The 15,884-nt window shown below is 59.0% G+C and overlaps 2 protein-coding genes across 3 annotated transcripts in view; one reads left to right on the top strand and one right to left on the bottom strand.

Annotated features, from left to right (window-relative positions):
* Positions 1–15,884, bottom strand: part of RAB11FIP1 (RAB11 family interacting protein 1) — a 399,061-nt gene that overhangs the window by 319,148 nt on the left and 64,029 nt on the right. The window lies entirely within an intron of this gene.
* Positions 3,413–5,432, top strand: ZNF703 (zinc finger protein 703). Its single transcript, XM_057402493.1, has 2 exons — positions 3,413–3,625; positions 3,912–5,432. Exons 1-2 carry the CDS (start codon positions 3,413–3,415, stop codon positions 5,301–5,303), a joined length of 1,605 nt encoding a protein of 534 aa, XP_057258476.1. The 3' UTR covers positions 5,304–5,432.

Raw genomic sequence — 15,884 nt, 5'->3', positions numbered from 1 at the left:
ATTTTTATGCACTTGTTCTGCAGCTAAAAGCGAGGCCTGAGCTCGCTGCGGAGCGGTAGGACCTGGAGGATAGGAGCAGGGCAGGGAGATGCCAGCTCCAATGGCTTTTGCTTCCCTGAAGGGTGGTAGAAGATGTTTCACCTGTATCAGGAGGGGGACAACTAGCACCTGAAAAGCTCGGCTTTGAGGAACATCTTGGGTGCCCGTGGTGCAGTGATGGATGGAGGGAGACGTCCCCTGTATCCCCACCACTGGCCGGGACCTTCATGGGAGCAGGGCTGCTCCCCTGCCCCATTTCCCCTAGCAAACACCCCGCTTCTCCCAGACCAGGAATGTTTCCCTTAAAGTACATCCAGCAGCAATAAAGGCATTTATCCCAGCGTGCAGCAAAGAGAGATGCTGGAAGAGTTGCAGTGATTTAAATTCACGTCTTATCCTATCCCACCACCATTTTCCACGCAGGCTGCAGCACTCAGATCCCTCTCTCCTTCTCCAGCCTGGACGTTGCTCCCTGCCCATTCCTCACCTCCAGCACCGCCAGGACTTGGGATGCCAATGCCTAGAGCCATGCCGTGCCATAGCTCACAACGCTAAGAGCAACCTATCAGCAACACAAGAAGATGCTGTGAAACTGGGGGGGGGTCCAGCAATCTCTGCCCATCACTCATCTCCTAGCTGCCTTTAAAGCACCTCTCTGCACCATGCAGATGTGGGATGATGCTGGGAAGGGGCCTGGGCAGCTAAGTGTCACCCTTAAGCCCTTCCCGGGAGCATCCTGAGTTGCTGAAAGCTCCTGAACTTAAAGAAAACCACAATTCCACAAGGATTTTAGGATGAAGACTATGACCAGAGACGCTAAGGGCATGCACACCGAGCAGGATGCATCATTATCCATGCTGACCCTTTGGTGATGTTTCAATCCAGCAAACACAAGACGAATCCAGATGTTCCCTGGTGTGCCAGTGCCAGGGCAGGATCAGGCCTTTGGAACATTCCAGGCACCGAGGGAAGCGATAACTGCAGCCCTGGAGGTAGCAGTGCTTAGTGCCCTCCCTCCGATTCAGCATCACCACTGCTCTTATACGGGTGTCCCACCTCACTTCACGCTCTTTTGTCAGGGCCGTGTTGTTGTTGGCATCCAACTCGAGTGACTTTTGAGGCACCTTGGGGTGTTTGCATTTCCTCCTGACTTGAATGGCTCCTTTGAAAGGCAGCGCCTCTCCCTTCACATCCCCGAGCTCCGGATTGAATCAATCTTGTGGTCAGCTCTGGGAAAGGGAAAGGAAAAGAGGGAAAAGCCTCACAGTGAGGGGAAAGGGACAGGTCCAGCCATCAGGGTGATTGATAGCAGTGGGAGAAGGAGGACTCGATGTCGGGGTGCACCGTGGCGATGCTGGTGCTTGCTGGGGAGATGCAGAACCCAGAGCAGCCTTGCTTGGTGAGACTTAAGAACAGCACCACAGCTGGAACACAAAGCATCTGTCAGGGGTTAATCTGATTCATTAGAGGCATCTTTCTCCCTCTTTCCCCCCTCTCCCTGTTCTGGGAGGCAGGAGGGACCTGAAACCCAAGCGCAGGGAGGACAGAGGTGGGTCCATGCCACAGTGCACCCAGAGAGCTGGTTCCTTCCCATCACAAGCAGTCACCATGAACCTGCTGGTGGTGAATGAACCACCTTCAGGCAGGGGTATATGAAGGAAAACATGAAATGTCCAACACCCAGAGCCAAAAGACCGTGTCATCCCTGCAGGACAGGGTGACTGGGCTCTCAATAGGGAATTTATTCCCGATAAGCCTTCATTTTAACACGCCAAGATTTATCCATGTGCCTTGACTCCTCATGGAAAGAGGATCTCATCCCCTCGGAGGGATGGTGGATTTCAGCCTCCCCCCAATCATGGAGCCCCAGGGCTTTGTGGATTCAATTCAAGGATGCCTGGAAAAGGTAACCAGAAATCAGAAGTTCATTGCTGGGAAGGTTAATGGGCTATAGGGCGGGCTGCAGGCACTGCCTGGGTATGGGACACGCAGATTGGGTGCAGGAGTGTGAGCTGTGCCAGGCTGATCATACCTAAGCCGTACCATAGCAGCAGTGCCATGCCATGGTGTGCCAGCTGAGCCATGCCAGCTGAGTTGTGCCACGCCATGCCTAGGTGTGCTAGCAGCACGATGTTCTGCCGGCTGAGCTGTGCCATGCTATGGCAAGCCATGTCAGTAGTGTCATGCTCTGCCAGCCACTGTGCCATGCACTACAAGCTGAGCTGTGCCGTGCCATGTCAAGATGTGTCAGCCATGTCACGCTCTGCCAGCTGAGCCATGCCATGGTCTGCCAGCCGTGCCAAGCTGTGCCAGATGAGCTGTGCCATGCTAAGCTATGCCATCAGTGCCATGCTCTGCCAGCTGAGCCATGCCATGGTCCGCCAGCCATGCCAAGCTGTGCCAGCTGAGCCATGCCATGGTCCACCAGCTGTGCCAAGCTGTGCCAGATGAGTTGTGCCATGCTAAGCTATGCCAGCAGTGCCATGCTCTGCCAGCTGAACCATGCCATGGTCCACCAGCCATGCCAAGCTGTGCCATGCTAAGCTATGCCAGCCGTGCCAAGCTGTGCCATGCTAAGCTATGCCAGCCGTGCCAAGCTGTGCCATGCTAAGGTATGCCAGCAGTGCCATGCTCTGCCAGCTGAGCCGTGCCATGGTCCACCAGCTGTGCCAAGCTGTACCATGCTATGCTATGCCAGCTGAGCCATGCTCTGCCAGATGAGCCGTGCCAAGCTGTGCCATGCTAAGCTATGCCAGCAGTGCCATGCTCTGCCAGCTGAGCCGTGCCATGGTCCGCCAGCCGTGCCAAGCTGTGCCATGCTATGCTATGCCAGCAGTGCCATGCTCTGCCAGCTGAGCCGTGCCATGGTCCGCCAGCCGTGCCAAGCTGTGCCATGCTATGCCATGCCAGCAGTGCCACCCTCTGCCAGCTGAGCCCTGCCAAGCCGTGCCACGCTTTGCCGGCCGTGCCGTGCCATCCCCGGCTGTGCCACCCTCTCCATGCGCCGCAGCCGATCCGCTCCGCTCCGCTCTAACCCCGTTCCGTTCCGTTCCGTGCCGTGACCGCCTCTCCCCCACGCGGCGGCGCGGCGCGGGGCGGCGGCAGCAGCGGTTCGCCCCCCCCACCGGCGGCTCTCCCCGCCCCGGGGGCCCGGCCGGGCTCGGATTGGTGCGCGGCGCCGGCCCCCTCGGAGCGCGGCCGCCATCGGGGCTATTTGACGTGTCGGTGGGGCCGGGGAAGGGTTTCGTCTCGCCGGGGCCGCCGCCGCCGCCGCTCCGCCGCCCGCCCGGCCCCGCGGAGCCCGGGGCTTTCCCCCCCCCCCCCCCCCTTTTCCCCCCCCCCCCCCCCCCCCCCCTTTGCTGCCCGCCCCCAAATGAGCGGTGCCCCCGGCGGGCCCCGGCCGAGCCCCCCGCCGAGCCGCGGAGCTGCGGGCGCCCCGTCGCCCCGGCCGCCCCCCGCCGACCCGCTGCGCCAGGCCAGCCGGCTGCCCATCCGCGTCCTGAAGATGCTCAGCGCCCACGGCGGCCACCTCCTGCACCCCGAGTACCTCCAGCCGCTCTCCTCCACGCCCGTCAGCCCCATCGAGGTCAGTGCCCGCCGCTCCCCCGCTTTCCTTCCCTCCGCCGCTGCTGCAGCCCGGTTCTTTCTTCACCACCACCCCCCCCCCCCCCCCCCCCCCCCGCACCCCGGTTCTTCTCCCCGGCCGGGCGCGCTCCCCCTTTCCCCCGGCTCTGGCTCGGCGCCGGGCCCGTCCCCGCCGCACCCGGGATATCGGGAGTGGGATGGGATCGGGTGGGGGCCGGGCCGGGGGGCACCGCTGTGATGTGTGTGTGTGTGTGTGTCCCCCCTGACCGGCTCCGCTCCGCCCGCAGCTGGACGCCAAGAAGAGCCCGCTGGCGCTGCTGGCCCAGACCTGCTCGCAGATCGGCAAGCCCGACCCGCCGCCCTCCTCCAAGCTGAACGCCGTGGCCTCCGCCGGGCAGCCCGCAACCGAGAAGGAGCCCAACGCCCGCCCCGCCGCCCTCAAGCCGCCGGGCAGCGGGGACGCTCCGCCCGAGGACAAGTCCAGCTTCAAACCCTACTCGAAGGGCGGCGGGGAGCAGCGCAAAGAGGGCGGCTCGGACAAGGCCGGCTTTCGGGTACCCAGCGCCGCTTGCCCGCCGTTCCCCCCGCACGCCGCCGCCGCCGCCGCCGCCTCGCCCGGTGGCTCCCGGGGGGCCTCGCCGCAGCACGCAGACCCCAAGGGCACCGAGGAGAAGAAGGAGCCTGAAGCGGGCAAACCCAGCCCCGAGGGGACGGGCGGGGGCCTGGGGCGCGGGGCGGCGGAGCCCGGGCCGCACGGAGAGCCCCCTTCGGGCCGAAAGTCGGAGCCCCCCGCCCTGCCGCCCGCCGGCCATGTGGCCCCCGTGTCTCCCTACAAGCCGGGGCACTCGGTCTTCCCTTTGCCACCCTCCAGCATCGGCTACCACGGCTCCATCGTCGGTGCCTACGCCGGTTACCCGTCCCAGTTCGTGCCGGGGCTGGACCCCACTAAACCGGGCCTGGTGGGCAGCCAGCTCCCGGGGGCACTGGGGCTGCCGGGCAAGCCGCCGAGCTCCAGCCCGCTCACGGGGGCCTCGCCGCCCTCCTTCATGCAGGGATTATGCCGGGACCCGTATTGCCTGAGCTACCACAGCGCCTCGCACCTGAGCTCCAGCAACTGCTCCAGCTGCGTGCACGACCCCGGCAGCCTCAAGAGCGGATACCCCTTGGTGTACCCCACGCACCCGCTGCATTCGGTGCACACCACGCTCTCCTCCGGCGGCACCCCCAGCCTGCCCGGCCACCCCCTCTACACCTACGGCTTCATGCTGCAGAACGACCCCCTGCCCCACATATGCAACTGGGTGTCTGCCAGCGGACCCTGCGACAAGAGGTTTGCCACCTCCGAGGAGCTGCTCACCCACCTACGGACCCACACGGCCCTGCCAGGGGCGGAAAAGCTCTTGGCGGGTTACCCTACCTCCGGGCTGGGCTCCGCGGCCTCCTGCCACCTCCACCTCCCGCCCGCTGCCCCCGGGAGCCCCAACACGTTACCGGCCTCCCTCTCCTTGAGGAGCCCACACACTTTGGGACTCAACAGGTACCATCCCTACGGCAAGAGCCACTTGCCCACGGCCGGCGCCCTGCCCGTGCCCTCCTTGCCGGCCGCCGGACCTTACTACTCGCCATACGCGCTCTACGGCCAAAGACTAACTTCAGCTTCTGCACTGGGATATCAGTAACTGCGGCGGCTCCTTCCCCTCTGCGCCAGCCTTCCTCCTCCTCCTCCTCGCTCCCTCCTTGGACTGTGTATTTATTTACTGTATGTTAGCTTAAAGCTGGGAATATAAGTGCATTAATACACCAATGAATCGATGGTATGCAAAAAGTCTGTGTCCAAACAAAAAAAAAACTACAAAAAAACCTAAAAAAAAAAAAAAGACAAAAAAAAAAGAGACAAAAAATACTATTCTTTCCTTCGCAGGTGTGGGGCTTTGGGGGTTTTTCTCCTGTTTCTTTTGATTTCCTCCCCCCCCCCTTCCCTTTTAATTTCTCCTGAGAAATTCTTGCATGACTCCTGACACACAAGGCAAAAAAAAAAAGGCATTTTCCTCCTTCTTTCCCCCCCTCCATGTTTCTCATTCTGGATTCTCGTTTGTAACGTTACAAATGACATTTTTGACCCTTTTATTTTTTTTTTTTTTTAATTTTTAATGTTTTTCCCCTTTTTTTTCCCCTTAATTTCCATGATTTTTGCGGGCTGCGGCGGGCGGGCAAAGCCCCGCCTGCACCGACACCCACCCCCCCCCTCCATCCATCCCCTCCCCGTCCCACCGTGGGGAAGAGGGGGGCAGGACCCCGGTTGTAAGCCCCGGGGCAGCGGCGAAGAGCGGCGGCGGCGGCGGTGGGCAGGAGCGGGGGCACCCCACGGCCGGAGCAGCGGGAGGGCGGCGAGCGTGGCGGGTGGATGAGCTCCGGCTCGGTAAGTCCTATTTTGTTAATAAATGACTCTTGGTTATATCCACCCTCTGGTGTCGTCTCTCGTCCCGCCCCGTTCCCGACCGGGCTCCGCACCGGGGCCGCGGGCTCCCAGCACCATCTAGCGGCGGAGCCCTCGGTCCCGCGGGGTGCCCGGTGCAGCCCCTATTCCCCTCATCCCCGTTAGCACCGCGATGGGGTTGAAGGAGGACGGGGGGGGGGGGAAGATGCGCCCGGTTTCCCCCCCTCCGGTTCCTGTTCCTCGGTGCGCGCGTCGGGAGGAAGGCACCGGGGTTCCCGTGTGGAGGGAAGGTTCGAGAAGGCGGTTGAGTGGAAAGCGAGGCGAGAAGCAGGGAGGGAGGGGGGGAGCCCACCCGAGGTTGCAGCCGCCGCTGGAATTCAGCTTTGGGGCAGGAATAGGGGGATGAAGGGGGTCGTGGAGCGCGCTGGTGTTAGGGATGCTCCAGCAGCCATGGGTAGCAGGGGCCTCTTCGTTCCCCCCCCCCAGCCCTGTCCCTTTGGTGGCTGGGGTGATAAATGGCTCTGAAGCGGGGATGGCTCCCATCTCTGCACCCCATGTCCCTCTGGAATGGGCTGTTATTCCAGCCCAGTGTTTGTAGCAGCACCCCCATCCTTGTCCCTGCTTCCTGTTGAAGCCCCCATGTGCTCCCCTGCTTTTTTTTCCCTGCTGTTGAGTGCTTTCCTCCTGTTGCATTTTGGGTGAGTCATGCAATTAATCCCAGTTAATTGTCTTCTCTATATTGCCTTCTGCCCTGTGTTTAAATTCCTTTGTGTCCTCTGAGCTGAAAAATAATGTGCTTCAAACAGGGGCTTGCTTTGCCAACGGGATTTGCTGGTTTTCCACCCGTTCTTGTGAGCGGGGCTGGAGGCGTGTGGCTGCTGGTGAGGGCCCTGGCCGGGGTCTCTGCTGGAAAGGGGAGGTGATGGTGGTGCTGGAAGCTGGTGGAGGGGTTGGAGGCACCATCCCCAAGCTCCTCAAGGCTGGGGGACGTAGGATTCGCTGGTCCCTTGCCCTGCTGTGGCTGTGGCTCAGGTCTGGCTTTGCTTATGGTGGTCCCGCTCCTTCCCGTTGGGATGTTTGCAGGGTGAGGGCCTGGGGTTTGCAGAACTGGGTTCGGAGCAGAGGGGGCTTTGCTGCTGCGACTGTGATGGTGTCTCCGGTCCCTGTGTCCCTTTGGCTCTCGAGGGGCAGCTCCTGAGCTCCCATCCCCTCTGCCGCGGAGCTGAGCGGTGGTGGTTGAAGCCGTGCCAGGACCCCCCCTTCCCCTCGGGAGCATCGCTGCTCCTTGGATGTGGTCCCCGCTCCCACCGCTGATGCTGCTCAGTGTTGGCTTTGCTTGGGTGCCACTGGTCCCCGGCGTAAATCACAGCTCCTCACTGCAGCTCCTGCTCCACCGTGCACAGCCTCATGCTGCCGGATGAAAGAGTGATGCCACGATGCCCATGGATGTGCTTGAGGCGTGATACCCCTTGTGCACGGTCTGCTGGGGCTGTACTGTGGGCCAGCTAGTGAGCAGCTGCCATGGAGCAGCCTGGGCAGGTGTAAAGGACTTCCCAAAGCCATTATCCTGCCGGAGCCCTTCTCCCAGGGCATCCTGGTGCATCCTCCCCATATGGCAAAGCTCCATCTCCCCTCTTCCCCCAAACCTTTCCTCAGGCCAGGATGCTCCCAGCTCCAGACCCGAGCCCAGCGTGCTTTCCCTGGGAGCTGGATGCTGCTCGGATACATCCTGCCGTGCAGAAGGCTCCCTGAGGAATCGTTTTTCCCCTCCCTAAAGACTGCAGCACTGGGGCCAGGCTGTGTAAACACTGCGAAGTATCATCTGATAGCAGCTGACACTCGGGGCCTTCATCTGCTGGGGAATGATTGTGTTGCCAATGTATTAAATAACTCCCCATGTAATGTATGCCCAGGTTATTGCAGAATTCATTTTATAATAAGAGCACTGGGATGCACTTTATTAATCATTCTGTCTAACAACCTGCACTCCACAGTTTTCGGTTTGATTTGATTCAATCCTGTCTTTCTCCAAAATATATGGCTGAGTGGGTCGGATAATGTATGGCTTAATTTAGAGTTGTATGGGTTTGAATTACCATTTTCATAATGCGCTGTGCATTAATGCGGTGCATCATTTATACAGACAAATGTGCGAGGTTTCAAACCTCTCCAGGAGGCAGAAGTCACCTAAAAAGGGAGCGCGGAGCGGCAAGAAAAGGCCCTTTCAAACGCAGCCGGTGGGAGGGGATTGAAGGTGGGCGTCGGGCACGGGGATGGGGTGCCCAGGGTCCCTTTTCCCCTTGCACAATGGCAACTTCTCCAGCCCTCCAGGACCTCCAGCGCTTGACTCGCCGGTGACCCCGGTGCCGGCGCTCGCCGCAGTCGCGCCCGCCCGTCAGTCATCCCGCGCCGTGAGGAAAAAGCTCTGATTATCCAAATACAGTCATTAAAGGGGAAATGTGTTTTTAGGGCTGTCAGAGTGATTAATGAGGGTTAGCAAGCCTTGCGAACGCGCTTGTTTAGTCTAACTGGCAGCCTCTATTTTCCCATTGATTTATTGCGGCAGTTGCCGGGGCCGCGGCGTTGGATGTGTGCGGATGGAAAGCACCGGGACCACGCCGGGCTGCGGGTGCGCGGCTTTGCCGTGCCGGCAGCCGAACAAAGGCAACATTATACCTTGTGCTGGGGGAGGACTGACTTGGAAGCGCAGGCGGAGCAGCTCCGCCGTGTGCTGCGTGCCTCAGAACTGTCCCCGTTTGTAAAGCCCATCTGGCCCCCCAATAAATACGTGACCGAAAAGAGCCAGGCCACAGTTTGTTGTTGTTGTTTTCCTGCCTCTCCTGCACGTAAACCTCCTCCCCTCGATGTGTTTTAGGTGATGCAGAGGTGTTTGCCCACAGGCATCCAAGGCGCTGCAGACCGGAGCACCGAGTCTTCAAGGGGCTGGTGCCCGCCGAGAGGAGGTCAGGTCAGGATGCAGAGGCATCTACCGCGGCTGGATGGGAAGTTCCTCAGCTGCATAAAGCAGCTTTTCTCTCCACGTGAGCTCTGGTGGAAGCCCTGAAGAACACGGGCTCTGTGTTTGTGCTCCCAAACTGGTGTGGGCATCTCCTGTCCTGCCCCACCGGCATCCCTGCACCCAGGGCTTTGCTTTAAGGGGGGGATGCTTTGTGCTCTAGAGCAGACCTGTACCTGGAGGTGGTCCTGGCAGCCAGAGCTTCCAGCAGCAGAGTTCCTGCTGCCCGGGGCTGCGTGCTGCAACCGGGAATGGAGCAGATGGGGCAACGTGGGGCACCGGGGCGCAAAGCTGGACCCCTGGTTTGCAGCGTGAGCGGGGCCCTGTGCCGGAGGGGATGGGGCAGCACCTCCAGTTTGAGCAGCACAAGCAACGAGAGGCCTTGGAGGAGGTGAGCAGAGAAGAGGAAAAGACCTCGAGGTGCTCAGGCAAGCAGCCGGGGTGCTGCTGTGACCGGGAATGCTGCAGGTGGGAGACAGCTTCCATATGGCTTTGAATGGAGGCTGAAGAGCTGCTGCTGCTTCCCTGGCCATAAACGGGCGTGTGGTGGGAATCCTCCCAGCGGCACCGCTTGCAACGGCGACAGCATCACCTTCCCCGCGGCACCAGGGCACCCTGTTTTGACTGATCACCATAGGAAGCACCAAGGGGGATCCATGGCTGCCCCTTCCCTCTGCAGCATCTGAGCCCGGAGCCGACTGACCCACGGCAATCCAGCATGGACACAGGGTCGCTGGTGGGCTGCAGAGCGCAGCCTGTGCTGCACCATTCCCCGCAGCCCCGCTCGTGCTGGTTTACGCTGGCAGGCGTGTAAGCGATCCTGTTCATTATGTGCTGCGTGGTTCGGAGTTCTCTCTGTTTATTATGGTGATGAATAACCGAGGAGTCATAATTCCATACACACAAGTGTTTCGGAGGACGCTGGGGGAGACGCTCGCTGACAGCTCAGTTGACTGACTCTATTCCTGCAGCTCAATGCACAAGAACAAACAGGTTGCCACACACCCTGATGCTTTCGAGCGCGGGGCTTATGGAAAGCTCCTGCAGCAGCTTGATGCTGGTTTCATCCCACCTCGCAGCCCCGTGCAAGGGGCAGGCTGGGGGGGGGGAATGTGGCCTCTGTGAGGATGGAGCCATGCAGGAGCTATGAAGAGGCGGTGGGATGCCAGCAGAGCTCATCCCAATGGGTTGAACGGAGCTGGGATGCACATCAGTGACTTCTACCAGTGCCTCGTGGTCCCAAAGAGTGGGGATCATCCCTCCCGGCCCAGCACAACCCGGAGGCAGCCAAAGGACACTCAGCATCCTGGGCATCTGGAAGCTTTATATCCCTCTGTAAACCCACCCTGCAGACACCCACTGGAGCAGAGAGCTGAAAAGAACTTTATTGACCCCCACGTCTTCAAGACAGCAGATTTGCTGCATCTTTCTCTCCTGGCTCCTGCACTTGCTACCACCAAGACCTGGCTGATGCCGTGCTCCTGTCTTGCTTCTCCCCTCTTCAGGCTGGATCCTGCAGTGTCAGGAGCCTCTTTCCATCACTAGCACTTGGGGCTGGAGCAGGACCATCCAGGTTCTTCTTCCATGGCAAATGTCTCTGACCTGAGGCAAAGCACAAGTTGGGTTGGTTTGTCAGAGGCACGGAGCAGCCTTAGGCTTGCAAGAAAACTGTTGCTCAACCTGCTCCAGAGAGCATCCAACCCCTTGCGTGGCTGGGAAGGGGAATTTGCCATCCTGGTTGCTGGAAAATGGAGCTGAAAAGCCTTTTGTTCCTTCTGGGACGTCTCCAGTTGAAGCCTGTATTGGAACAACTGCTTGCAAAGGACTCGCTGGATGCGCACCTCCATTGCCGTGTTGGTAATTCCCAAATTCATCTGACTTGGATGCACCAGCGCGGCACCGGCAGGGAATTCCTTAGGGGAGCATCCCGCTGTGTCCCTTGTGCCAGGCTCCTCCTGGTGCCACTCATGGAGGAAGCTCTCCCGGCACCGGGTCTGTTGAGCTGCTTTGGGGTCTCGCTCACACTGCTCAAGCACTTTGGGGTGTGCAGAGCACCCAGCATGCTCCCAGGTGAGTTTGGGGGGGGGGGGAAAGGAGGCCTGGCAGCTCCAAGGGCTTCGCAGGGGATGGATGAGTTTGGTCCCATTGTGCAGCACAGCCAGGGGGTGGGCAACGGGCACAGGAGCTCCAGGTTGGACCCCACATTGCACCCTGACACCCTCCTCTCGCACCCTCTGGCTTTTGGGGATAGAGGCTGCTTTTCTCCATGGTGCGCGCACAGGGTACCAGGGATGCTGCCCGCATCCCGCATCCCATGGTACCCCCCCGCTCGTCCCTCTCCCCCGTGCCCTTCTCCCCGCTGCCATGAACGGCGCTTTTATCTCTTGGGTAGGTCCAAATGGAGCTGTCAGCTGCGATCAGCCCCACGATATGACAGGTTGCGGGAGCCGGGGCCCCTCGAACAGAGCAGCCTTGTCTGTCAGAGCCGCCTGACACTCCCCATAATGGCCAGATGGATGAGACTCTGAAAGTAGGGCCCGGCGCGTTTTCAACTCTATTTTGGGTGAAAACACTTCTTGAAAGATCTTGAAAGGAGCTGGCAGTTGAGGAGTTCAAATGATTAATGAGCACTGGCTCTGCCGGGTGGATTTCTCGCTCCATGCCAGCAGCTGGGCTGCTCCAGCCGGCCAAGACACGCCGCATCCCCCCCTTTCCCTTCTCCCCCCCCTCCCCATCCCTGAATTCCCCCCTCCCTTTCCCTGCTTTTCCCGGAAATGACACCAACGCGACAGGCCCCGCATATGGAAGAAGTTAAATATAAATGACTGCTGAAAGAGGCCTCGCTGAGCGGAGCGAGTTAAAGATGTTGATGGATTCAGAAACACGGGCCTGCGTATGTATTTAGGGATGACAAATGTGATTCAATAAGTAAGGAATTTCTCCGTGGGCTGAGGCGGGACCCGCGGCGCAAGCTCTGCTCTGGGCTCAGCCACAGCAGCGCCGTAAATCCTGCAGACAGGCTCTGTTTTGCTTCCCAGGCTGCTCCATGTTGAGTTTTAGGGTGATTTCCCCCCCCCCCCACCCTCCAGATTAGACCAAGTTGCTGCATCTCCTGCGCTTGGGATGGGAGAGCGGTGCTGAGTGCGGGGACCCATGGGAAAACCCAATGGATGCTCCATAGGGGATTGTGCCGTCCACCAGTGCCAGGCACGTCCCATTGGAGCTATGGACCCTTCAAAGCTGTCAGTGGGTGATTAATGACCAATAACCCCCCACACACACCCCCAAATGCCAGTTTGGGGGTGGTTTGTCCTGGTGCTCAATGTGGTACCTTTGCAAGCCTCTTCATGCAGGCAGCTGAGTGGTCTCATAGAGCCCCATGGGGTAGGGGCACACACGTCCAAACTGCCCCACGTTCCCACTTGCTTGGGGTGCACAATGGTAGGGACCACAATGAACTAATGCAAGAAAGCCCTAAATGGAATTCCAGCTGCTGTGTTGCAGGCCAGGCAGGGATGCCAGGTCCCAAGGAGGAATACTGGATCCATAGCAGGGATGCTGAGTCCGTAGCAGGGATGCCAGATCCATAGCAGGGATAATGGATCTATGGCAGGGATGCCAGGTCCCATGAAGGGATGCTGTATCCATAGCAGGGATGCTGGCTCCATGGCAGGGATGCCAGATCCATAGCAGGGATGCTGGCTCCATGGCAGGGATGCCAGATCCCATGGAGGTATGATGGCTCCATGGTGGGGATGCCAGGTCCACGTAGGGGTGTTAGCTCCAGGCAGGGATGCCAGATCCATAGTGGGGATGCTGGCTCCTAGGCAGGGATGCTGGATTTGGGGTGACAAACCCCAGTGGACCTGCAGCCCTTCAGCTCCCCCCATCCTGCCCCTCTATGGGGCTCATAGGGAAATGCCTTTTGGGGGGGGGGGGGGGTCAGCGTCCGGGCAGGCTTTGGATCAAGGGCTGCATTCCTTTGTCCTGATTGGATTCGTTAGGAGCGTTTGGCCTGGACACAGGCAGCTAATGAGGGAGGGAGTTTATTGCAGTTTGATTCTTCTGTTAAAACAATACAAGAAAAGCAATGCCCTTGGAAATGTGGTATGTGTTTGTACATAGTGGATTTATGGCTCCGGAGGCTTCCAGGGAGACGCAGCCTTTCATTCCCTTCCTTATTGGAACAGATCAGATTGCAGAGTTTAAAGGGCTCTGGAGTTGTGATTTATTTGAAGGCAGAAAGGAGGGAAATCCAACTGTCTGTTCCCTGGCTCAGCTCATCCCGTAGCATCCCGGCCAAGGGGATGGATCTGCACCTCCTCCATGGATAGTCCCCCCTCCCTTCCCCATTGCTTACATTATCCAGCTCTAAATATATCACTGGGACAGGGCTGACTCCTGACCTGGGCTTCAGCACCTCGCCGAGGCTTCCCCAGCCCTTCCCGGAATCCCACACATCAATCACCCTCCTGGAGCCCTTTCCAAGCTCCTCGGGATGGGACCTGCTGCTTTGATTCCGAGCAGAGATGTTGGTTTGATCTCTGGGATCGGGTGATAAATCCTTGCCATAGGTCCCCGTTTCCTCTCCAGGGAACCCGTTCTCCTCCCTCCCAACTGGAGCATCACCACGGTGGCTCAGTAGTCGGTGCTGCCATGGGGCATTCCGGTACAAGCCCAATTCCTACCAGCAGGAACAGGGTGAGACTGTTCCTTGGCCTTTCTGTAATGCATTTAGTGCAAAACCCCTGCTCCCAGGTACCTCGGGGACATTCGGGAATGACCACTTTGGGTCCCACCAGGAGCATCCATCCTTCCCTGTGCTGCTGGGAGGAGATTTCCCTTCTCCTCCTCTGTGAGCACTCATCCATGGGGCAGATGGAGAACGGGAAGGAACAACGGAGCTTTCCAGAGGAGGGGTACCCAGCTCCATCTCAGCCCTTGTTTTCTATGGGGTGTTCTCTCCCCCTGCACACAGCCAATCTCTGTTTGCCTCCTCTGCCCTACTGATGTGAGTGTTAATTCTCACTCATGCTTCGGGTAAATCCACTTTCTTTCCCGGGATGAATTGTGGTTTCCAAGTGCTTTTAATCATTTCCCTTTAGAAAGCAGTGTCAGGGGGGCTGGAAACAGCCCTCCTTTATTTACTGGATGACCTGGCACGCCAGCACCCGGCCATGGGGCTGGCGTCTGCAGGGCGATGGGGACCACATAGAGAAGCCTTGGGGTGAGCAGGACGGCACCACTGGCTCCCATTGGGATCATTCCCTGAAGACAAACCCCCTTATTCCTGAGGTTAGTGGTGAGCAAGAGGACGGAGAGGAGAACGCCGCTGGAATGCCCTGTGTTGTAACCCGTTCCCCAAAGCCTCTTCCCAAGGGGTTGTTCCACCATGAGATGTGTCACAGGAATTCCCGGGGTGTGGAATCAGGACCCTCCCAGTGCTGGGGTGGGCAGGGAGCAAAGGAAAGGTCCCTTTCCAGCGAGCACATGTGAGCAGTTTCCTCCTTCCCAGCTCGGGACTGTCAGGGGATGATTAATGGCCAGCGCTGCAGAAGGGCCGTGATTGCCAAGTGCTGCATTGTTAGCGCTGACATGGAATGAGGCCGGACAGACTTGAACACAATTCTGCACCATAATGTGCAAATAACGTTGGATAGACTTCATTTGTGGAGTGTTTCCCCCCTGCACAGGCCCTCTCCCCACTTTTTTTCCCTTTCAAAGCCATGTCACAGTGACCAGAGCACCCTGCAGCCCCCCCGGTCCCGCAGAGCACCCATGGATTTCCCTCACTGGGCTTAGATGCCCTTTTAGGTCTCAGCTAAGGAGCAGTTTTCCCTCTTCTCCCCACTGAAACATCAGCTTTTAATGCACTTTCATTGCATTCATGCACTGGAATCCAGTCCCATCCTGCTGCTGCTGTGCTCCAGGAGGAGCTGCAGCAGTCACTGGGAATTCTGGGGTTCCAGCAGATGATTTTAAGGCTCCCCATGCCAATACATGGAGCTGGCACCATGGCATCCAGAGCAGAAATGGGGATGGGATGGAGATGGGAATGGGGATAGAGACAGGGATGAGGATGGGATAGAACTGGGGATGGAACAAAGACAGGGATAGGGGTGGGATGGAAATGGGGCTGGAGATGGGAATGGGGATGGGAACGGGAACAGTGATGGGGATGGGAAGGAGGGCAGGGATGGGGATTTGAATGGGGATGGGGATGGGGACAGGGATAGGGATGGGATGGAAATGGTGATGGAGATGGAAGTGGGGATGGGATAGAAGTGGGGATGGAGATGGGACAGGGCAGGACTGGTGAGCAAGAGCTTTCCACCCCAGCGCTCCGCCTGCGCACGGAGGTAACCTTAAACACCAGAGCGGGAAGCGTGGGGACAGAGTTTTTCCACCCCTATTCACAACTGTCAGGCGGTGATTAATGGCCAACAGGCTCGGAATTGCCTTTATTGCCAGCCCGGCATTGTTCCTGCTGACAGCTAATGAGGTTAGACAGACTTTACACAGCCTTTACTCCATCCCTGCGGGCTCCGGGGCCTGGGGCGGGGGGACCCTCTCTCTGCTCCCCAGCAGCGGCCAAGCCCCAGCACATCCCAAGGGGCTGCCACATCCCTACCCCGGATCCATGCCGTTGGGACCATGGAGCAGCAGCAGCCGGCAGGCTGGGAGGCTTCAAACTCTCAGTCAGCTCCATGGTAAAAGCCAAGAGGTGGTTTTTATACTGCAGCGGGATGAGGGGGGAATGGGGCAGGGATGAAGTGCAATAAAGCATTTGTTCATATAGCAAAGCCC

This window comes from Pezoporus wallicus, unplaced genomic scaffold (assembly GCF_028554395.1).
Source record: "Pezoporus wallicus isolate ANWC-B61680 ecotype Strahan unplaced genomic scaffold, APGP_CSIRO_Pwel_v1 contig_2348, whole genome shotgun sequence".
NCBI classification, from domain to species: Eukaryota; Metazoa; Chordata; class Aves; order Psittaciformes; family Psittacidae; genus Pezoporus; species Pezoporus wallicus.
The sequence above is the reverse complement of the archived record's forward strand: the minus strand, read 5'-3'. Positions and strand labels throughout refer to the sequence as shown.

Bases quoted from the DNA above. Each gene is read 5' to 3' on its own strand.
- ZNF703 (XM_057402493.1), top strand. From the start codon at position 3,413: ATGAGCGGTGCCCCCGGCGGGCCCCGGCCGAGCCCCCCGCCGAGCCGC. The intron at 3,626-3,911 runs GTCAGTGCCCGC...CTCCGCCCGCAG, and splicing joins CGCCCGTCAGCCCCATCGAG to CTGGACGCCAAGAAGAGCCC.